We start from the raw sequence: 21,306 nt of genomic DNA on the forward strand, positions 1-21,306 counted from the left end.
TCCCCCCCCCCCCCCCAAGTATCTCTGCAATCGCAAGGACAATGCAGATCACGATGATCTTCCAGTGCCGCACTGACTCTGGTTCCGACCGTTCGCAGTCTGTTGCCATGTCGAAGTCGCGCATTTCTTTCATCACTGCATCGGAAGCAAGTTCATCGAAGCAATCAGCGACATTCTCAGCGATTTTGGAAGTGAAGAATCGACAGGCCAGGCCCACGCACAGACTGTTCTTGGTTTTGGAACTCTTCTGCCAACGAGGCATCGCAACCAAGGCTGGTACAATGCCATCTTCATCACGTCGTTGAACGGTCCAGGTGAAAGTAAGCCTGCTCCGCATCTTGGCCCGTATACCGTTGAAGTCGGTTTGAATCTTCTCTGGGCTTAATTCCGCTGGGCCTCCAGATGCAAGGAACAGCATAGAGCCAGCAGTTTCGTTGCGATAATGGTGAACGTGCTGAACGTCGCCCTCGGATGTTAGGCAGTCTTCGTCTTCGAATGCAAGAGTATCCGTGACGTGATGTCCACTTGTGACAAGCGTCAATCCGTCGTAAGCGCCGGGTGGGCGATCATTACTCGAGATGCGGATTGGCCCTATCAGCCAGCCAACGCTCTTCAAGCATGCAGCAACGCGAACTACGTCCGCGCTTCTTGTAAGATAGTGGGTTCTGCGTTTTTGTACGACCCATCTCAGCAAGCCCCCGATGTATTGATCATCTGTGCTGAGAGTTCGGGATTCCGTAGGTGTGAATGTTGGAAGTCGAGTCTCTTTGATGGCTTCTTCGAAACGAGTTGGTAGAGAGCGAAAGACTCCTTCTTGGACGATATGATGAGCGTTGTCGGTAAGCTCACTGAAAAGCAGGTCCTTCACACCTGGATCCACACCTTCTTCGAGAAGAGTAGGTGCTATGCATTTCATGAACATACGGACACCAAACTCAGGTCCAAAAAGGTGCGACAGTGCGCATATGGTGTATCCCACTAGTTGAGTCCTTGGATCTCCTCCGAAGCATGCTTCGGGGTCTGCATCATTTAGGAGTCGAATGCCGTTGGTTGTGAGAATGTGACAGGTGGCCGGCAGAGTCTCTGGTTTGAACCCCAAGTCCCTCACTCGCGTGAGAGAACTGAGCCCAGGTATATACCCGAAGACCTTAACAAGCTTTTCGAGGCCACCGAAATGGTTCCATAATGATGTGATAAGAGTAGCCGTAGCTAAGACATCGGGTGGCCCAAGTTGAAGTCCTCCTATCTTCCCATCCGGTTGAATTATTGCAGTCATAGTGAGACAGTGTTCTTCGCATTAGATGATAGAGAAGTCATCGGAAATGCTCTCCGAGATTTTGAGCAACCTCAAGTATTAAAGGCCGACAACGCGCAAAACATATCAAAGAGAAACGGAAGCTGGCGTGCCGCGAGATGAGCCAATCGAGGGAATTTCTTGCGCATGTGTATGCAAACCATACGTCACCAATATATGGCTTCGACTCTAGATCAGCGCGGTCTGGGATTACCATACGTTTCGATTGGCCGTTGGAAGGCAGGCGTACTACAAGGCAGGCTTATCTTCAATTCTCAGCGCTCTTTCGAAGATTTGAGCCTTGTGAGTTGCCTATCTCCGGTGAAATGGCCAAGCGACATGCGATGTTGGGTGGCTGATCCGGCCTTGCTCAGCAATGCGCTCCTAAGCGAAAACACGGTACGATATGCAAGCCAATTCTTACGAACGCGGGATATGACGAAGCTGACCGTTCGGTAAGCAACAAATAGAAGCGATCGTTGTCATCGAAGTGTGCTAGTAGCCACGTCAATTACACTTTGTTCCTTCGAGACATCTATTGCAAACCACCTTGAACATTTCGGTTACGGTTACTTCCTGAGAGCGATCATAACAAAGTCGAATGAAGGGTGGTTGAGTATTTCGGGTCGGTTGTTGTAAGCTCCATCACAGCCATCCCACCCTCCTTCCGATGATGCTCACACCCCCAAGCGCAGCGCTAACCCCCGTCCACACCACCAAACTGCCATATTGCGTTCCGTACAATCCATGCTCACCAAGAGTTCCCGTCTTGATCAATGCCTCACTGATAGGCCCACTAACAATATTCCCAATACCCCTACCCATACACAAGAACGAGAAGACCATAGAGCTCTCCATCTGTCCCGTACTCGTTTGCACTGCCCTCATGATGCCAGGCCAAGTATTCGCGAAGCTGCCTGCGAAGAGTCCATATGTGAAGCAGAAGATCAGCAACGGTGGTAGAGACGTGCTGAAGCCCCAGATCAGGAAAGTGGAGATCATGGCACCGATGGTGGAGATGAGGATGGCGGTGGTGACGTGTGTGCGATCGATGATACTTCCCATACTAACGGATCCGATGACAGCGGCGACGTTGAGGAGAATGAGAGGAACGGCGGAGACTGTGCTACTGAATCCCAGTGCCTTGGTGTATGTAGGAAGGTCTAAATTAGCAAAACATCAGTGTAGTTCTCGCATGTGATTCATACAGAGACACTTACAAATGGATGGTACAAAGAACCCTAAGCCCTGCAAGATGTTGCCAGACTGCAGAACCCAAAAGGTCTTGTTCGTGAGGAAAGTGAAAGTAATTCCACACCTAGTAGTTGCCGAGACAGGCAACCGTGGTTTGATAAAGATTGTGACGGGTAGAAGAACTGCAAAGAGTAGGCCTGCCCATATGCGTAGCGTGTTGCGGAAGCCATAGCGATTGAGAAGGAACTGCAGCAACAGTGGGATGACGACGCCACCAAGTGCTGTTCCTGCCCACATGATACCAAATGCGAGACCTTTGCGTCTTACAAACCATTCGTCCAAGAGTATGATACAAGGACAGTACGCTATTGCGCCGCCGACACCATAAAAGATCCCTTGAGTGACGATGAGTTGCGGTACGGTCGTGCATAGCGAGCTCAGACCAAGCGAAAGGCACATGGTGAATACACCAGCGACCATTGCCTTCCTTCTGTACTGCGGCCAGCGCGTGAACGAACCAAAGGTCAATGGCGCGATCATGTATAAAATGCCCATCGCTGAAGTGCCGATGGCTGGGATACCAGATGAACCTGCGAATTCTGGGGATGAACTATAGTACTCTTGGAAGATGCCATATGACCATGGGAAGCCTAGTAGATATATTAGCAAACGTTCCAACTTGGACAATACTACGGGAGAATTGGGTTGGAAGATATGCAGTCATGATGATACTACGAGGGCAAAGGCGTAGTCAATGAAACACTTCACACTCACCCCATACCATCATCTCCACCATAAAGCCAGCCGCAACGAACAACCACGCATCTTTCCCGCAATCAGTCGGCGGTAGCAAAGACTCGTTCTCGTTCGCGGGCTGCTCATTCCATCGTTGGCTTGATTCAAGCTCGAATTCCGATTGGTTGTCGGGCGTGGTGCCGGTGCTTGTAAGGGCCGATTGAGTTCTAGTCTCCATGATGAGTGTTGAACGTAGATATCGTCAGGTTGCTGCTCTAGAAAATATCCACAGAGGGCTTCATTTATATGGCAATCAATTCAGCGCTGATGCTGTATGATATCAACGATAAATGCATAGCAATTTGCTGACTGCAGGGTCCGCCGACCAAGATCATGCCCAACGCACCAAGGACGTTGAGCTGTTCAGCTCTAACACAGGAAGAGAAAAGCGATCCCTTCTCGAAAGCGGGGCATGGCAGACTGGTAGAGATGTCATAATTTGGAAAGAGTGCATGGCGCTGATTTCAAAGCGCTTTCGGAGTGGGCGACGCAGCGCACATGGAACTCCGAGGGGCGCCGGAGTTCGGCATAGAGTGCTCCAGTGGCTTATCGGTATCGCAACGGAGTCGGAGGCGACATCGCACAGCTGAACACGCGCATTTGATGGGAAAAAAATTGATGAGAAATCTGTTCACGGTTTTCGCGCCCGATGTCTGATGATGCAGATCGCATCGGTTGAGCGCTAACTGTCCTTTGGTCGTAGCTCCCGCCGCATCCATGTAGGCGAGAACGGCACCTTCCCATGTCCGGACGTAAAGTCCTAGGCCTTCTCGGGCTCATCCAACAAGTAGCCGTCCCTCCTACCTAGCACATCCTCGACGGTCTCGTCTGTGAACTTCAAGTCCTCCTCAAGCGGCACCGTGTCTTTGATCTTCAGCAGCATCACTGGCAGCGCGACGATCAAGCTTCCAGCCAACAACACCCAACTGGATAGGAATATGTCCATGTAGGGCCTTTTGTAGCCGTCTAGGCGGAAAACAATAGCTGCGCCAGCTGATTGAATGCCCTTGTAAAATCCAGCAAAGTTGGCGAGCTTTCGACTGTTGTTCGAGATTGCGCCCATGAACCTGAGGGCTGTTAGCAGAGAGCATGCCAATGGAAAGACAGTCTTACCAGTACACGCATGTCTGCCATGCCGCGTCGTAGAAGCCGTAGCTGATGTACAACACCATCGGGCCGCCTGCAGAGGTAGAGATAAAAAGTCAGTACATGTCTCACGTGCATTTCGCACATGACTTTTACGTACCATACCCGCCGTCTGTCCAATCGAAGTGGTGGCTATCATCGTCGCGACGATACCGTCGTTGGAATACGTACCCTCCTCCCCAAACGGCGAAGGTCAACAATAGCATGACTACCCAGGCAATCTTCGCCCTGGTAGTCCTTCTGACGTTCGGGAAATCCAGTGCAAATCCAAACACACCAGCTCCGAGTATCTGCGCCAACCAATAAAGCGCATTGTTGAGTGCGCGCGTTCGCACATTGAAACGTGCGTAGTTGACGTCGTTAAACTGGTACGTGTAGAACCAATTCGAAGCGAAGAACATCGGAAAGAGGAGTATGATATACGGATCCGTACGCAGAGTCTCCCAAAGACCCAGGATCTCGGACTGCCAAGTTGGGTGTTTCATCATGATAATTCGGCTGCCGTCGCGTCGTATGACGTGTTTGGCATCAATGAGTGTCCAGGAGAGGCAGGCGCCGAGGAATGTGAGGACCATAAAGCCGATGTATGTCTGGTCAGTGACAGCTGCTGGCCCGTCTGCGTTTTGTGTATCAAAGTTCAGCCCAAGCTGGACCAGGCTACCAATAACAGCACCCATGTTGAAGATGCTATCATAAGAAATTAGCTTATCTCGGTACGGTCCGTACAGCGACACCTACATCCAGAATAAAGAGATATACCGCCCCTTCTGCTTCTCTGGCGGATAACTCATCCTGCAGAGGTACGAAGTCAGTATATGTCTCACATACTCTTCATAAGTCAGCTTACATTATGGCACCTTGCGCCGACCACAGTATGCCAGCGCAACATCCTAACAAGAACCCAGAAAAGACCACGTAGCCCAAGTTCTGAGTTTTGTTGAAGCAAAGCAATGCACTGACGTAAACGCAATACCCCAGACCGCCGAAGGAAAGCGCAACTCGAATACCGAGGACATTGGTGATAGTGCCAGCGAAGAAACCGACGATTGCAAAGGTAGCATAAAGTGTAGTATTCGCAGCGTTGCTGGCATGTGCATCATCGTCGAGACCTGCAGCTCCGATACCATTGACGGCGTTGAACATGCCTGTGTAGAGTTAGTAAACTGTGCGTTACTACGATCGTGTGCTGCCTACCGGGACACAAGAAGCAGACAAATGAGACTAATATCAATTGCGATTCTGGCGATGCATAGCATGGAAGCTTGATGGGTCCGATTCTCAAGCTGCGGTATTTCCATCCTTTCGGTCTTTCGAAATCTCCATGGTCGCCGTTACTGACAGGCGCTCTTGCGCTTGCCCACCCAGAGTCGTCGGTTTTCGCCATTGGTGCTCGTATAACTGACGGGGCGTCTCGTGGGACTTGAGCCTTGTATTCAAGCAATTAATCGGCGAGCTGCAGGTGGGGATGCTGTAGATGGAAAAACGGGATGATGTTGATTCTACCGTGCGAACCTGAAACGACGAGACAAAGGAAGGATTCAGAATGCGGGTCAGGCTGGTCTGTTCGTCTTAGTAGCTGTTGCTGGATCGCTCACGTACGATGGGGCCAGTTGAGTCCGATCTGCGGACGTGCATGCAGTCGTGCTTTTCGATAGATGGACTGATTGGCGCAGTGCATGATTGTGGCAGCGCAGTCTCGCTATCTTTGTCTCACCAGCTGTGTTACCACACCCTTCTTTATGCAGAGTGCCCAATTCTGGGGGTGGAAGCTATCCATGCTTGGTATCGTCAGAATGCTGAAGTCCTACTTAATCTCGAAATGCTGTCCTCTGGTCGATATATTTCTGTTTGGTGCACTAAGATCGGTTACACGAGCAAGGCTCGATCGGAAGCTCACTTTGCGCAGCTCAGCCCGTCGCGTAAGACTGCTATGTGCGGCGCGCCTATGTAAGCCCGTGGCGTACCCCAACGCCAAATTGTGAACGCAACCTGCGTCCACAGAGATGGCCCCGCCCACTGCGGAGATAGAGCCAAGACATGCAAAGTACCACTGCGAGTCGCAACACGTATCAGCCCAGTAAGCTGGAAGGTCCATGTGCTCGGAATGAGGTGCGGAGGTCAAAATGGACGCATTGGGATATGTTTCGGCCCCATCATCTTGCTCGTACGTCTACGCCTCTTTCCATCACATTCGCAAAGCCCTTCGTGAGAGATATGTGACAGGCGTATCATGGCGCGCATCGACCAATAGGGATAGTTGTGTTCGGCCCTTGGTCGAAGTGCACAAGCAAGGGCATTGCGAAACCAATAACCCCGCCGGCCCCAATGGTATAGACTTTCAATATTTCTTCCATGTGTCTATTGGACGGCAAAGTTCAAGATCGGCGTCGCTGTGTACTCCAGCGTTGAGTAGTTCTCCCGGTCAGGCTCACCGCATGATCTACTGCTCCATGGCGTAAGCCACGACCTGTGTAGCTATCGGTACTTTTCACGTCACACTGCATAGCATAGCGTCTGCGCAGCCAGCAATTTGATTTCTCCTGGGCCTCACACCCATCGCAATGCAAATATCGACCATCTGCGATGGAGAGAGTTGCAACCACACCGGCGGATGCATCTTCCGCAGTTTCGGTTCTGAACAAAACGGCTTGGGCGTTGTTTGTATCTCTTTCCGAACTCAACCTGGACGCGAAACATTGCGATGCATCCCTTGACAATCTTGTGGGGGAGGTGAAGTCGCTTGGGAATGAGTGTTACCAGATTCACCTCAAACTGGCAGAAGTCGCAAGCAAGACCAAGACAGGGTCACCTCCACCCTATGATGGAGATGGTCGAATGTGGAGTTGCCTGGCAACTCAGGTCGAGGATGCAAGTCAGACTATAGATAGCCTGAACTCATTCGTCAGCGCTGTCAGGATGGAAGAGGCCGAAGAGGCCAGCGTTGTGTTCCAGCCGCAACGCCTTGTCGAGCTGCACAACAATAAGGAGCAGATTGAAGAAATGGGAGCCGCTGTACACAGACACAGCGACAATCTGAGAACTACGTTACTTCTGATTCAGGCGTAGGTCCTTCCTTGCACCAAAATTGTTTTCAACCGCTGAATCGTCTCCCAGGGTCCTCTCCTATATTGCGCCTATTCAGGCCGAACGACGTCCTGCACCTGACGTCATGAAGCTTCAACAAATGGTTAAGAAGCTACAACGATCATCCCAGGTCGGTCCGCCATGGCGGTATTCTCATACGGAGGCTACGTTGATGCAGTATGCGCAAGAGGTTATCGTGAAAGGAATGAATACTCCGGAAGCCAACCCACGGGAAGACATTATAGCTCAGACTTCACCCAGGGTCTCTAGCGATAGCGATCGTCTGCCATGGATGAAGGCTATCCAAGCAATACGAGAAGATCGAAAGGAGTCGGTGCCAACAAAAAGCCCTAGGAGAGCTCTCAGTGTCTTGCGAGGTGCGGCTCCACTTCAAGGTGTACAAGAGCGTGAGACATCCGACTCGGACGATGATCTGGACACCGACTTCGCGAAAGCGGCCTTGAGCACAGGCTCGCAAGCCTTCGATTCCGGAAGTTGGGACGAGGCGGACTCTCTACTCCAAGAAGCACTCAGAATATTGCAAGGGCTGTCAACGCGCCAACGCGCATTCTGTGACGTGTTCAGCCTCTTCTACAGGCTTGCAGTCTGCGCCTACCACGTTCAGGAACCTGTAGATGCGGCAAAAGCTCTGATCGGATTTGTCAACCAGCCAGCAGACTCTGATCAGCAACGTGAATGCATTCACAACGCGACGCACTTGCTGTCTCAGTTATATGTCCGAATGAGGCAACTCGACCGTGCACGAGCCGAATGCGAGAAGGCCTTACAAGCAAGAAGACGATTACTGGGAAAACGGCATGCTTCGTCTTTGGAGTCCTTGGCTCTTATGGCTCACATTTACGTCTTGCTCAATAACCGTGCGCTTGCGAAGTCCTGCCTTGCCATGATACCGGAGGCAAACCGAGAAGCCTCTTTGAAGGCAGTCGAAGAATCGCTGCAAACGAGCGTAGAGCACCTTGAGTTTTCTTCGCTTCTCTCGCGTGCGAGACCCTCCGAGACCGATGCGATAGGAGAGCGACCTCGCAGCAGACTCTCCGAAACAAGCTTGGAAGCCTCGCCAGAACCTACTGGGAGCGACTCAGCATCTGTGTCCATGGTACTGGCTGCTCGGCCTTGGAAAGCGCCTCGAAGTGTTATATCCGAGAACATGACTCTGGTGGATTCCAGCCCTCCAATGGGAAAATCGCAACCTTCTGCATCAAACAGAGTAGAATGGAGGCCGTCAGAGGATGGAAGTTGGACACAGGGCTACTCTCCTAGCCCGAGAAAAGCAGAACCAGCGATTCCGAGCTCGGATGAACCCAGGCATATGGCGACATCCGAGGGAAAGCCCTTATCTCGCAAAGAGATCCTTGGTAAAGTCGGATGCCAACCAAGGGATCGGACCGAAGAGGCTGTTTGCGATGGAGATCATGGAGCGTTGACAGCTATCCTTAACAAGAAGAAGGGGTTCTGGCGCTCGAGTGTGCGCAAACGGGGCCGCCCAGAGCGAGTCACCGCGCTACACTTCGCCGCTCTGCTGGGAGAAGTGGTTATGGCGAGGACCCTGATCCAAGCGGGGTTCAGCGTCAACGAAGTTCCTTTTGGCTACTCAACAACTCTAACGCCGCTCAACTTCGCTGTAGGCGCTCGACAAGTGGCCATGGTCGACTTGCTCACTGCCAATGGAGCGGTGCCAGCCGAGCCGGACACCTGGTCGACCTTGGCCGGACAGCTTATGAGTCGCTCATGGCTGATCAAGACCACGTCGGATGCCGACAAGCACCTCGTTCCAAGCCGCATCATCGCAGTCATGGATGTCTTGCTCAACCGCGGATGGGATATCAATGCACCGATGACGACATCCGGGGGAACCGTGCTGCACCAAGCTGTTTCTTTCTGGACAGGCGCCTACAAATGGGATCTGGATCTTCGAGCCACAGTGACATCCTTCTTATGCGAGAGAGGAGCAAATCCGTTTCAAGCGAATGCAGAGGGCAAGAGCCCTTATGACATTGCCTCTGATTCGGAACATCAAGATCTCCTGGCGATCATTGAAGAACATTCCAGGTCGAAAAGGCTCACTGGCACGGCAGCCATGCCGGCTGAGCTGTCCAGTCATCAATAACGAGGCCATCTAAGCTTGAGATTTGGACCCGGGTGACTGATCTCCAGCGTGATCAGTAATTGGGGTCACAGGAAGTCTAGAGTGGTCAGCATCATCGAATAGTTTTGATCGTGCCATACGTTGGAGACAAAAAGGCTGCCATACAATGATCGAATGTCTCATGTATGCCTTATACGCAAGGTCACATCCTCGTAGATTCGCCTATGTACCTAGATGCGACGACTGGACAGGTGGAGAACTGAAATTGAAGGAAAGGCTAGCCGTCCTCCTAGAAGAAGACAACGGGATCTGCCTGCAGTTGGCTGAGTCCAGGAAGAGAGTCATGCATGACGGTACAGAAGACATCGTGCGACGCCGGCGGATCATCCTGCTTATCCGTCAAAGGCGTAAGCCGCACATTGCGGACTTGGTTCTTCGCTTCAGGACTGAGATGGCGTATGAAGTCGAGAACAGGTAGATAATTAAATGCATAGAAATGGAACTGGTTCTCTGAGTAGATGATTTGCAGGCATTCGTGATAGATCAGGCGGTTCGTTCGCAGAATGTCCAGAGTCAAATGTCTATCTGGATGCGGGCGGCAGTTCTTGTTCCATTTTCTGTTGATGGATCGAGAGTCGCAGTCGGTGTACAGAATGAAGCGTTTGTTTGACGATGGTAAGACGTACCGGAAGATCTCTCTCCGGATCTCAGATGGAATGCGCAGTAATGGTGGATATGTATCCAAAGGCGATATGGTCTCGGCTAGCGATATTTGCTTCTCTACACTCTCTTTAGAACGACGGTCCAGACGACGTAGGCGGATATCCTCGGTTGGCTTGGGTGTGGGCGCCATCTATACACACGTCAGTGCCACTAAAGACCACAAGTACGGGATGACCTGACCTTCTTGGCAGATGTCTTGGCCGGCATGCTCGTAGAATGGGCGCTTACGGGAGAGAGTCTGTGGATGTGGTCGGGGCTAATGGCAAGTCCTGCGATAGGTTCACCCTATGAGACGAAGCGGTCACGAAGTCACATGTGCCGTGTCAAAGTCACTACGCAGCACGGGATTGATCGTATGGATGCTGCGACGACGAGGAATGCAGGCTGGAGGTTTGGGGGTTCTGCGATGGCGTACTGTGGCACAACGCATGGAAGGTTGAGAGAAGGTCGGAAGAAGGTTGTCAACAAGGGCACGGACGGCCTTGGCAACGAGACGGACGTGCCCTGGAAATGGAAAATTCACGGGAACGCGTTCCCCGCAGACAAGTTGGAAACATACGGCTGCGCATACCCCTCACATTACACCGCCAGCTTTGTTCGAGTTCCAAAGCTTCCACAACCTGAATCCAAGTTTTTGTGTTTGCACCATCAGCCAGCATGTCGTTCGGCGGTCAAACACCGACCATTGTGGTGTTGCGGGAGGGTAGGTGCCTCGACACTTTTTGATACACACGTAGCTTACAGCCTCAGGTACCGATCAGTCACAGGGTCGCGGCCAGGTAATATCAAACATCAACGCCTGCCTCGCTGTGCAGGCCACGATCAAGGGCACCCTAGGACCGTATGGCGGTGATCTGCTCATGGTCGACGAGAATGGCAGGCAGACAATCACCAACGACGGCGCCACAGTCATGAAGGTAGATTATGCCACAAAACCTTATCGTGTAAACTAATACTGACTGCGTGCAGCTTCTCGACATCGTCCACCCCGCCGCCCGCGTCCTCACCGATATCGCACGATCGCAAGATGCCGAAGTGGGCGACGGTACCACGTCCGTTGTCGTCATCGCCGGAGAGATACTGAAGGAGATCAAGGACTTTGTCGAGCAGGGAGTCAGCAGCCAGACCATCATGAAGGGTCTGCGGAGAGCATCGCATCTTGCTGTCAACAAGATCATGGAGATTGCTGTAGACACCGCCGAGGGCAACCAGCGGGACACCCTTCAGAAGCTCGCCGCGACCGCCATGAGCAGCAAGCTCATTCACAGGAACGCCGACTTCTTCACAAAGATGGTCGTGGACGCCGTACTTTCGCTCGACCAAGACGAGTTGAACGAGAAGCTCATCGGAGTAAAGAAGATTACCGGTGGTGCTCTCCAGGACTCACTGTTCGTTAACGGTGTCGCATTCAAGAAGACCTTCTCATACGCCGGTTTCGAGCAGCAACCGAAGACCTTCAAGCAGCCCAAGATCGTCTGCCTGAACGTCGAACTCGAGCTCAAGAGTGAGAAGGACAACGCTGAGGTACGGGTGGAGCAGGTCTCGGAATACCAGGCGATTGTCGACGCAGAGTGGCAGATCATCTACAACAAGATGGAAGCGCTATACAAGACGGGCGCCAAGGTTGTTCTGAGCAAGCTCCCCATCGGCGATTTGGCGACACAGTACTTTGCAGACCGCGACATCTTCTGTGCCGGACGAGTTGCCGCAGACGACCTCGACCGTGTCTGCCGGGCAACGGGCGCGAGCCTCCAGTCTACTTGCTCTGACATCCAGAGCAAGCATCTCGGAACCTGCGAATCCTTCGACGAGCGACAGATCGGTGGCGAGCGTTTCAACTTCTTCCAGGGCTGCCCAGAGGCCAAGACTTGCACATTGGTGCTCCGTGGTGGCGCAGAGCAGTTCATCGCCGAGGTCGAGCGAAGCTTACACGACGCGATCATGATCGTCAAGCGTGCGATCAAGAACAGGAACATTGTTGCCGGAGGTGGCGCCGTCGAGATGGAGATCTCATCATACCTACACAACTACGCCGACAGTAACATCCCGCACAAGCAGCAACCCATCATCAAGGCGTTCGCGAAGGCACTCGAGGTCATTCCTAGGCAACTGTGCGACAACGCCGGTGTCGACGCGACGGACATCCTCAACCGCCTTCGCGTAGAGCACAAGAAGGGCAACATCTGGGCCGGTGTCGACTTCACAACTGAGAGCATAGCAAACAACATGGAGAAGTTCGTGTGGGAGCCTAGTCTGGTCAAGGTCAACGCTCTGCAGGCGGCGACAGAGGCGGCCTGCCTCATCTTGAGCGTTGACGAGACAATCAGTATGTGAAACCATGTCGCGTCGTAAGCAAGTGCTAACAACAAGCAGAGAACCAGGAGTCACAGCAACCACAGGCACCCAACAGGCCGCTACCACCAGGCGCCGCCCAAAGGGCACTCGGCGGAAGGGGACGTGGCCGCGGCATGCCCAGACGGTAAAGACACAGAGACAAGAGAAGGAGTGTATACCACAACACGGACACGCTAATGCTACGCCACGTCGTAGAGACCGCTGTCTATGAATAATGCGAAAAGGAAGAATTGAACAACATCACGTTCACACGTCTGTGCACGTTCATGGACTTCTAACAACTATTTGCCCATTCAGCGACCGTTATTGGCAGTCCTTCATTGCTAACGTTCAACTCTGCATCTTTGACGCCTACTCCTTGATCCCCCTCTCATCCCAACTCATTCCATAACTCTTAACCCTACTAAAGTAAAACGCACGATCGTTCTTCAGCCCAAACTCGGCCCAATCATCCGTCAACCGATTATAGCTCCAGTACCCTTGCCAAACCAGTTTGTTATTCTTAGCCCCTCTGCCCGCATTACCAAAATTAAGCGCCATCTTGTACATGTACTTTGGCGTCGCTCCCGGTTTCTCGATATGCACCGTGCCCTCTTGTTCTCCACTACCCGGTTCAGGTCCACTCATACGCCAGCGGCCCAGCACGGCGTCTTTCATCGGCGAGCTGGGTAGGTTGTGGTGGTTCTTACGGATGTGTTCGGTGTAGAGATACGGCACTACGTCTGCGGGCTCGGTCGTGGTAAGTAGCGAGATGCACGTCCCATCGCGGAGGAAGCGTAGGTATCGGAAGTAGGTTACGATGTGGATGGGTGAGTTCCATGAGGAGGTTGTGGGCTCGGCTTGGCCTGGGCGCGTGTAGTTTACTGTGCTGATGTAGCAGCCGTTGAAGCGGATGCGCGGGCGTTGACGGAAGAGCACGCGGTAGGTGGGGTAAGGACTTGGCACGAGAAGTTGGGTCAGGAGTGCTGGAGGCAGTGGTTCAGACTCAGGTTCTATCTCTTCGCTGTCGGAGAGGTCAAGGTTGGCGGTGCCTAGGGTTATTCCGCCAGTTTGGTCTTCCTCAAGTGGTTTCCCGCCTACTTCGCATGACCAGCTGTAGTGCATGGATGCGAAGCCATATTCGGGCCCGATAGCTAGTCGTTTCCAGACGCGGTCTTCGGTGGTTACGAGGTAGGCGAGGCGTTTGCATACTTGGGCTAAACGGGCAAATGATGCTATATCTTGTACGGCGAGTTGCTCCAGTATCTCAACGATGATTTCCTCTGGGATTTTAGAGATAGGACTTGGTGGCGCGGGGCTGAATTCTGTTGGCGGTAGTTCACCGAGAATGGAGGTGCTGGCGTATTCGCTGATCAGGTTTTGATACGAGGGGGAGAGGCCATGTAGGGAGTGGTGGGCGGTATTAGGCACTGTCGCGGAGGCATTGGATGGGTTGGGGTCCTGGGGCTTCGGAGCAGCTGATGAAGCCGATGCACTTGCCGCTTGTGCAGCTTGTGCAGCTTTGAGTTTCTTGAAGTATGAGGGCGGGAAGTACTTTGCCTTGTAGGTCTCTTGGACTCCCGAGTCAAGCTTAAACGCCTTTCTGTATAGATCGACGCTATCACCCAAACTACCTTGACTCTCTTTCTCTACGGCTTTCTCATAGTGTTCTAATGCCGATCTTGGTTCTGCCTCCTCAGCAATAGCGGCAGCGGTCTGGGCACTGGTCTCGTCAAGTCTCCGGCCATGTTGCTTCTCGCCCAGATTGTGATACGTGTATGAGTTGACTTCGTCACCGCCTTCTAGGCTCAAACTTCGAGTACGAGTGTGATGTTGAGCATCCTGCGCGTTGCTTTTAGTTGGATGGGGTTTGCCAGTGGATGAGGAAGTAGCGGTGGGCTTTGCGGATGCCGACGATGCAGGCGCCTTACCCTTGGCCCGGGCAGTGACTTCCTCTCTCCATTTCTGGCGGAAAGACTCAAGCTCGGCCTCGGTGTTGGTGGGAACGTCCTTCTGGTCCATGGTAACAAACTTGGCCAATATCGGTAGTACTTGTCGGCTAGATGCGGTATGTCCGAAGTCGCAGGTGTCGATGGCAATAGGGCGTGCAGGGTACAATGCAGAGGCTAGCAGCAGGCTTTTAGTAAGAATACATGATACAACGGAATGTGACTCAGGACAATATTCCGCTCACAGCGATTAGGCGTGCATGAAAGGGCCTGTGAAGCCACGGCGAGGCGATGAAGGGCGCCACTCGATGCATGATCTAGCCCGGCCCCATGCGCCATCTGATAAGCCAACGCCCTTTCCTCTGACTTTCGGCCGGCGGTCCAATCACTCGGCGGGGGCGCAACGTGGGCGGCGCGGGAATGACGCGCCAAAAGTGCGTAGTTCCTTCCGATAATTAAGTCCTTGCGTCAAAGCTTCCCGTCGCCTTCGTCACCACTTGTGCCTGCCTATCACCCCAGAAAACAATGCCCAGTACGCCCTTTTCGCCCATCCAGCCCTCTGCCACCACCACCCTCACCGCTGAGAGGTAACACGCCGTTCCGCTGCCATCCCGACCACCGGCACCATGGCCACGGCCACCCAGCGAGCCGAGGAAGCGGACCCGAGCGGTGTGGGCGATGTGTCGCTCGGACAAAAGATGCTGTCGGCTGTGTCTGGCAGTGTCCTCACGTCGTTACTAGGTATGCAATATCTGCACATTTCTTCAACATATGTCTTTCCGACTGCGTTGTTCTTATCCCGTCTGAACTCTGCACATTTGGGTACTCGCATCATGGAAGTTGATACTAACACCCACCAGTCACACCCCTCGACGTCGTCCGCGTACGATTACAATCACAAGAAACCGTCTCGACCACAGCGTCACGGCCACGCGGATACAATGGCGCCACACTCACTCAATTCCGCGATCTGCCTCCGAACCTCGGCATATCGTCGTGCTGTAGAGAAGTCTTCTGGATGAATAACAAAGCACCTTTCTGTGTGGCGGGGCCTACCATGGCACCCATCAACCCCGCCGATCTGAGCTGTGCGGTGGAGGAGGTCGAACGGAAAACAATAAATAGCACATGGGACGGGCTACGCAAGATCGCACAGAATGAGGGTCCGCGGACACTCTGGAGAGGACTGTCGCCCACATTGGTCATGGCAGTACCTGCAAACGTCATCTACTTCGCCGGATACGATTGGCTACGCACCGCACAAGCTTCGCCCCTACGACAAACCGTATCCGATGCCTACATACCATTAGTGGCAGGAGCGACTGCGCGGATACTCGCTGCGATAGCGGTAGGCCCGATCGAGATATTCCGAACGCGAATGCAGGCAGCGAACTCCACTGCCACCGCCGCCGGCCACTTTCGAGACACAATGGACGGACTGAAAGACATGGTCGGCAACCAAGGAGTCTTCAGTCTATGGCGGGGCCTCACATTGACCCTCTGGCGCGACGTACCCTTCTCGGCCTTCTACTGGTGGGGTTATGAAGCCACAAGAAATGTTCTGACCGACCAACGAGGACGGAGAGAGGCAAGAAACGATGGTTTCGAGTTCCGCATGGGCCGTGGTGAGGAGAGGGTACGACGAAGAAGCAGATCTCGAAGTCAGGAAAACCACAGAGACACACTAGTCGATAGCTTCATCGCTGGTGCTACGTCAGGAGCAGTCGCGGCCTTTGTCACCACCCCATTCGACGTCGGAAAGACAAGACAACAAGTCGCGCGGCACATGGGCGAGACCGCTAAAGACATTGCGAACTCGACACGGCCAGAAGACCAATCCATGCCACGATTCCTGATGCACATCTACCGCGAGCAAGGCATGCCAGGTTTGTTCAAGGGTTGGGCTGCCCGATGTCTCAAGATCGCACCGGCATGCGCCATCATGATCAGTTGTTACGAGTTTAGCAAGAAGATGGCCCTGGATATGAATGAACGACGAGAACGAGAGCGACAGGACGCATGATCTGCCACACTTCACACCACCGACCCCGGTGCCTTCTACACTTCGCACCGAGCACTCACGTTTTTGGCTTCACATGTTTTATGATTATTGCATAGCGGCGCATTAGGAGCATGATGGTAAAACCCACTCACACTTGCATTGACGGCGTTTGATGCAGACATTGGGCGGTCGTTCTTTTTTTGAGCCGTTAAAATGGTCCACAGCGATACCAAAAGGAGAAATCGAAGAGGCGCGCTGCAGGCTACATTAGTATCAAGATGAAAGGTTGGTTTGATCTCAACGCATTGTAGACTTCTGGGTCCAGCGAGTACGTTTTGCGCATGATATATGCAGCAATCCATAATGTAAAACACCCATTCCTATTTACGTTAATTTTCTCCTTTAGTGATGCCCCTGTCCAGTTTCTCCAGGAATCCTAGGAACGCCTGTTGACACTGCTCCGCTTGAGTGACGTATATCTCATGTCCAGGGCCCTCAACAAGCACGAGCTTGCTTTGTTCGATCTTCTCCGCCAGAGCTTTCATATCTTCGACTTTCACAGCAGCACTCTGCGTCGGCGATAAGATTAACGTCGGCACTTTGATCCTGTCCAACCAAGGCCTCGAATCTAACGTCGACAGAAACTCCGCATATTGAGCCAATCCCTCACCATTACTAACAGCAATTTGACCCAAATACCAAGGAAGATATTGCGCATCCGACACCGGGATGGTGCCAGGAATTCTCGCCAACTCTTTTGCCCAACCCCGCGACCCAAGCTCCCTGCATGCCGTCGGCCAGTCCTTCCTACCGAAAGCGAAGAGCCGTAAAGCCACTGGAGGCAGATAAGTTGGTGTAGAGCAAACAGTCAAGCTCAGCAGCCTCTCTGGGTATTTCGCCGCGAATATCTCGCCCAAAATACCTCCCGTCGATTCACCGAGGAAATGCACCCTCTCCACACACAGCTGATCAAGCGTATCGATCATCTCGCCTAATATTGTGTTTAGGGTATAGTCATACTTGTCTGACTTTTGGGGATAGCTGGAGAATCCATGGCCTCGCAAGTCCCGTCGTATGACACGGTATTTACGAGATAGAACGGGGATCCAGTGGTACCAGAAGGCGGCGTGACGCCCGAAACCGTGCTGGATCAAGATTGTTTCTCGCGATTTCCATGGGTCGGTGAAGTCGTTGAGGATGTAATGGGTTCGTTGACCGGAAGAGTGGTGGATGAATGTTCGGCCGGAGGCGTCGCGTTCTAACGGCATATTGAGGATGCGGTGTTGGGTGTTGGGGCTTCCGAGTCGTTCTCTCCTCAATCCCTTTCACGTTTCCGGGTATGTGCTCTTTCCCAACCTTTTGCTCACATCTGATGCCGACTTGGTCTCACCAGGATCGTGTTGTAGTATCCTGGGGTACAGCGGCTTGTGGGGCCCATGTTGCGGGGAAGCTGCAGGGTCCACGAACTACCTAGGTATACCCCAACTTTTGGAACTATGCAACCTCACCAATAGCTGCATTAAATTTCGGGAGGTCTGAAGTTAAAAGCTGTATGCATAGAACATCAACATTACAGCCCACTGTCTAGGTGCTTCAAGGGACGCTTTCAAGTGGTTGGGCATTTTCTCCATCTTCACGGCAAATCACCACCATGACTATCCTCGATATTGTTCAGGCAACTTGGCAATCTTCTTTTGTCATTAAACTTGGGCTGGTTGCTACAACACCAATACTTCTTCTCTTGACAATATACTTCGTTGTCGTACCCAACGCCATCAAGGTAACAACACACTCCATGAGATAACCCAGCCCATATTCCGCTGACTCGGACCGCAGGACCCAAGACGTCGACATCTCCCACCAGGTCCCAAGGGTCACCCATTCGTTGGATCCCTCTTCGAGCTCGCAGACACCGAAGCCGTCCGCGAGAAAGCCATCGCCTGGCGCAAGCAGTACGGCCATGTATTCCACACCAAGATCGGCGGAACAGACTACATCTGGCTGTCCTCACCTCAAGCGGTGAAAGACCTCATGGATAAGAAATCCAACATCTACTCTTCCCGCGCTCCAGCTCCCATGGCCCAGGACGTCTTATCAGCGGGCCGCCGCCAACTCTTCATGCAATACGGGCCGAGATGGCGCAGCATCCGCAAGCACAGCCATGCGCTCCTAAATTTGACAGCAAGCACGAACTACCAACCGGTGCAAGACTTTGAAAGCAAAGTCCTACTGCAACAACTAATGCGCGACCCCGCTGACTTCATGTCCATCAACCGCCGCTACTCCGCGAGCGTGATCATGCAAGTTACCTACGGCTACCGGATACCCAGCTGGGACGATCCATTGATTAAACGCATCTACGGCGTCATCGACCGTTTTACCGTAAACACCGCGCCCGGCGCCTGGGCTATAGATTCCTTTCCTGCGCTGGCCTCGCTGCCGCAATGGCTCTTCGGGAACTGGCGCACCCATGGACAGAAGCTGTGCGAGCAAGACAGTAAAGTGTATCTCGATCTGTGGAACAAATTGAAGAAAGACACAGATGACGGTATAGCGAAAGACTGCTTCACGAAAACGTTTTATCTAAACGGGCCTGAGAAATCGGGGATTGATGATTTGGCTGCGGCGTACACGTGCGGCGGGCTCATTGAAGCGGGGTCTGAGACTACGGGGTCGACGCTGAATAATTTTGTGCTTTGCATGGTATTATTTCCTGAGGCGCAGAAGAAAGCGCAGGAAGAGTTGGATCGAGTGGTTGGTAGAGACAGACTGCCGACGTGGGAGGATGAGGAGAAGCTGCCGTATGTGAGGAGTGTGATTAAGGAGGTCTTGAGATGGAGGCCCGTGAACAAGTTTGGCATGCCGCATGCGAGTAGTGAGGATGATTGGTATGAGGGGTGGTTTATCCCCAAGGGAAGTGTCGTTGTGTTGAATTGGTGGTATGTTTACTTTCCTTCCCCGTTATCATACCCATTACCATTTGACTGATTCTTATTATAGGGCGATACACAACGATCCAACGCTCTGGTCCAACCCCACGGCTTTCGACCCATCTCGCTATCTGAACCACACCGCGTCTGCGGCACACTACATGAACAGTCCCGATCCTCTGGAGCGCGATCACTTCACCTATGGCGCGGGGCGGCGTGGATGTCCTGGTGTCCATGTCGCCGAGCGCTCGCTCTTCATCAACGTATCGCGCGTACTTTGGGGGTTCAACCTCAACAAGAAGAAAGGGAAAGATGGAGAGGAGGTGGAAGTCAATACGAAGATGGAGCCAGGGTTTATGAGTGTACCAGAGCCGTTTGAATGCGATATCAGGCCGAGGAGTGAAGCGCATGCCAAGGTCATGAGGGAGGAGAGCGAGAAGGCAGAAAGGGAAGGACTCCATTATTGACGTGTTTAGTTTGCTATTTGGAGAGATGATAGCTACAAGACAAGTTCCTTATTTATCAACTCGGCCATGACACATTATGATCTTGATCATCATTACGTTATCGTATTGATGGATAATCAAGATCATAATGTGTCATGGCCGAGTTGGTAAAGGAGAGACTGTGCCGCATCTAAAAGGTTGAGCCTACCAAAAGTTGAAGCTTCGATTGAAACAAAACTATTGTTAGTATCCCGCCCTCTTCGGGGGCTCCTTGTACCCCACATCCCAGATCTTATCACTCTCCAGGCCAATCCACCGCTGACTCTCATTCGGATAATCAACCTGTTGTCTGAAGTAGATATTCTCCTGTGATAACTCCACCGCTTGGCCTGTCAAGTTGTCGTCTGCGAGGAAAGCGTCCATGGCCTTGTTCACTGTCGACAAAGGTGTGATGTGCTCTTTGGGCCAGCGCGCCGCGACTTCTGGTGGGCAGAGATTTGTGGGGATGAAGGCAGGGCAGATCGCGTTGACGGTGATGCCTTCTTTGACGAACACGGGACCTGAGGCGCGGCATAGGCCTATTACGCCGTATTTGCTGGCGGTATACTGGGGGCATTGTGTCATGGCGCTGATGGTCTCGTTAGTCTCTTGAGTCTCTTCAGGCACCGAGAATTGTGGGAAAACGACTTACTACAACCCTGCTGCACTGCTCGTGGCAACAAATTTGCCCTTCCCTCCACCTGCCTCTTTACTTCTCCTGACATAATACTTGAACAGCCACAGTCCCTGGATGACGGCCTCAAGATTGACCTCCATAGTCTTCGTATTCAGCTTCTTGACCAAGCCCTCCTCATCCAGCTCCTCTTTGTCCATATCCTCGAAGATGTTCTGTCGGTCATCGATACCTGCATTGGCGTGGCAGAAGTCTAGACGGTTGCCGCCCCATTCATACGCGCGTTTGAACAGCTGTGCTTGGGATTTGTAGGATGAGACGTCGACTTGATGGAATATGGCGTCCGGTCCAAGGGCACTGGCTACGCGCTCGCCGGAAGAGGGATTGAGGTCTGCGACGACAACTTTGAAGCCTTTGCTGTATAGGTGGGTTGCGACTGCTTCTCCGATGCCAGAGCCGGCGCCTGTCACGATGGCTACGGGTTTCGACATATCGGTTTCGTGTTACGTGCTTCACCAAAATCGAGATCCAAGTTGTTTACAAGAAGCAATTCGGAGGTGTGTGGGAAGGAAGCTACGATACGCCGTCACACAAGCGTGGTATGCCTTACTACACCATCGCTCTCGCAC

At 52.7% G+C, this 21,306-nt stretch overlaps 9 protein-coding genes across 9 annotated transcripts; 4 read left to right on the forward strand and 5 right to left on the reverse strand.

The window, feature by feature from the left end:
- Window positions 1-1,939: 1,939 nt before the first annotated feature.
- On the reverse strand, window positions 1,940-3,461 carry J4E83_001639 (uncharacterized protein; the record flags this gene model as incomplete). Its single annotated transcript, XM_049328593.1, has 3 exons — window positions 1,940-2,457; window positions 2,515-3,138; window positions 3,263-3,461. 3 exons carry the CDS (start codon window positions 3,459-3,461, stop codon window positions 1,940-1,942), a joined length of 1,341 nt encoding a protein of 446 aa, XP_049191565.1.
- Window positions 3,462-4,043: 582 nt separating this feature from the next.
- Window positions 4,044-5,813, reverse strand: J4E83_001640 (uncharacterized protein; the record flags this gene model as incomplete). Its single annotated transcript, XM_049328594.1, has 6 exons — window positions 4,044-4,350; window positions 4,397-4,463; window positions 4,530-5,116; window positions 5,168-5,221; window positions 5,277-5,574; window positions 5,624-5,813. 6 exons carry the CDS (start codon window positions 5,811-5,813, stop codon window positions 4,044-4,046), a joined length of 1,503 nt encoding a protein of 500 aa, XP_049191566.1.
- Window positions 5,814-7,345: 1,532 nt separating this feature from the next.
- Window positions 7,346-9,641, forward strand: J4E83_001641 (uncharacterized protein; the record flags this gene model as incomplete). The annotated part of the gene is made up of 2 exons (XM_049328595.1): window positions 7,346-7,491; window positions 7,544-9,641. 2 exons carry the CDS (start codon window positions 7,346-7,348, stop codon window positions 9,639-9,641), a joined length of 2,244 nt encoding a protein of 747 aa, XP_049191567.1.
- Window positions 9,642-9,909: 268 nt separating this feature from the next.
- On the reverse strand, window positions 9,910-10,550 carry J4E83_001642 (uncharacterized protein; the record flags this gene model as incomplete). The annotated part of the gene is made up of 2 exons (XM_049328596.1): window positions 9,910-10,473; window positions 10,524-10,550. The coding sequence occupies 2 exons, from the start codon at window positions 10,548-10,550 to the stop codon at window positions 9,910-9,912; spliced, it is 591 nt and encodes a 196-aa protein (XP_049191568.1).
- A 450-nt stretch (window positions 10,551-11,000) lies between these two features.
- On the forward strand, window positions 11,001-12,826 carry CCT7 (T-complex protein 1 subunit eta; the record flags this gene model as incomplete). Its single annotated transcript, XM_049328597.1, has 4 exons — window positions 11,001-11,046; window positions 11,094-11,260; window positions 11,313-12,669; window positions 12,717-12,826. 4 exons carry the CDS (start codon window positions 11,001-11,003, stop codon window positions 12,824-12,826), a joined length of 1,680 nt encoding a protein of 559 aa, XP_049191569.1.
- A 223-nt stretch (window positions 12,827-13,049) lies between these two features.
- On the reverse strand, window positions 13,050-14,699 carry J4E83_001644 (uncharacterized protein; the record flags this gene model as incomplete). The annotated part of the gene is made up of 1 exon (XM_049328598.1): window positions 13,050-14,699. The coding sequence occupies one exon, from the start codon at window positions 14,697-14,699 to the stop codon at window positions 13,050-13,052; it is 1,650 nt and encodes a 549-aa protein (XP_049191570.1).
- Window positions 14,700-15,252: 553 nt separating this feature from the next.
- On the forward strand, window positions 15,253-16,649 carry J4E83_001645 (uncharacterized protein; the record flags this gene model as incomplete). The annotated part of the gene is made up of 2 exons (XM_049328599.1): window positions 15,253-15,367; window positions 15,487-16,649. 2 exons carry the CDS (start codon window positions 15,253-15,255, stop codon window positions 16,647-16,649), a joined length of 1,278 nt encoding a protein of 425 aa, XP_049191571.1.
- Window positions 16,650-18,279: 1,630 nt separating this feature from the next.
- J4E83_001646 (uncharacterized protein) lies at window positions 18,280-20,025 on the forward strand (the record flags this gene model as incomplete). The annotated part of the gene is made up of 3 exons (XM_049328600.1): window positions 18,280-18,408; window positions 18,465-19,567; window positions 19,629-20,025. 3 exons carry the CDS (start codon window positions 18,280-18,282, stop codon window positions 20,023-20,025), a joined length of 1,629 nt encoding a protein of 542 aa, XP_049191572.1.
- A 222-nt stretch (window positions 20,026-20,247) lies between these two features.
- J4E83_001647 (uncharacterized protein) lies at window positions 20,248-21,168 on the reverse strand (the record flags this gene model as incomplete). Its single annotated transcript, XM_049328601.1, has 2 exons — window positions 20,248-20,632; window positions 20,696-21,168. The coding sequence occupies 2 exons, from the start codon at window positions 21,166-21,168 to the stop codon at window positions 20,248-20,250; spliced, it is 858 nt and encodes a 285-aa protein (XP_049191573.1).
- Between the last annotated feature and the right edge of the window lie 138 nt (window positions 21,169-21,306).

This window comes from Alternaria metachromatica (genome assembly GCF_023757995.1).
Source record: "Alternaria metachromatica strain BMP 0045 chromosome Unknown scaffold_3, whole genome shotgun sequence".
NCBI lineage: Eukaryota > Fungi > Ascomycota > Dothideomycetes > Pleosporales > Pleosporaceae > Alternaria > Alternaria metachromatica.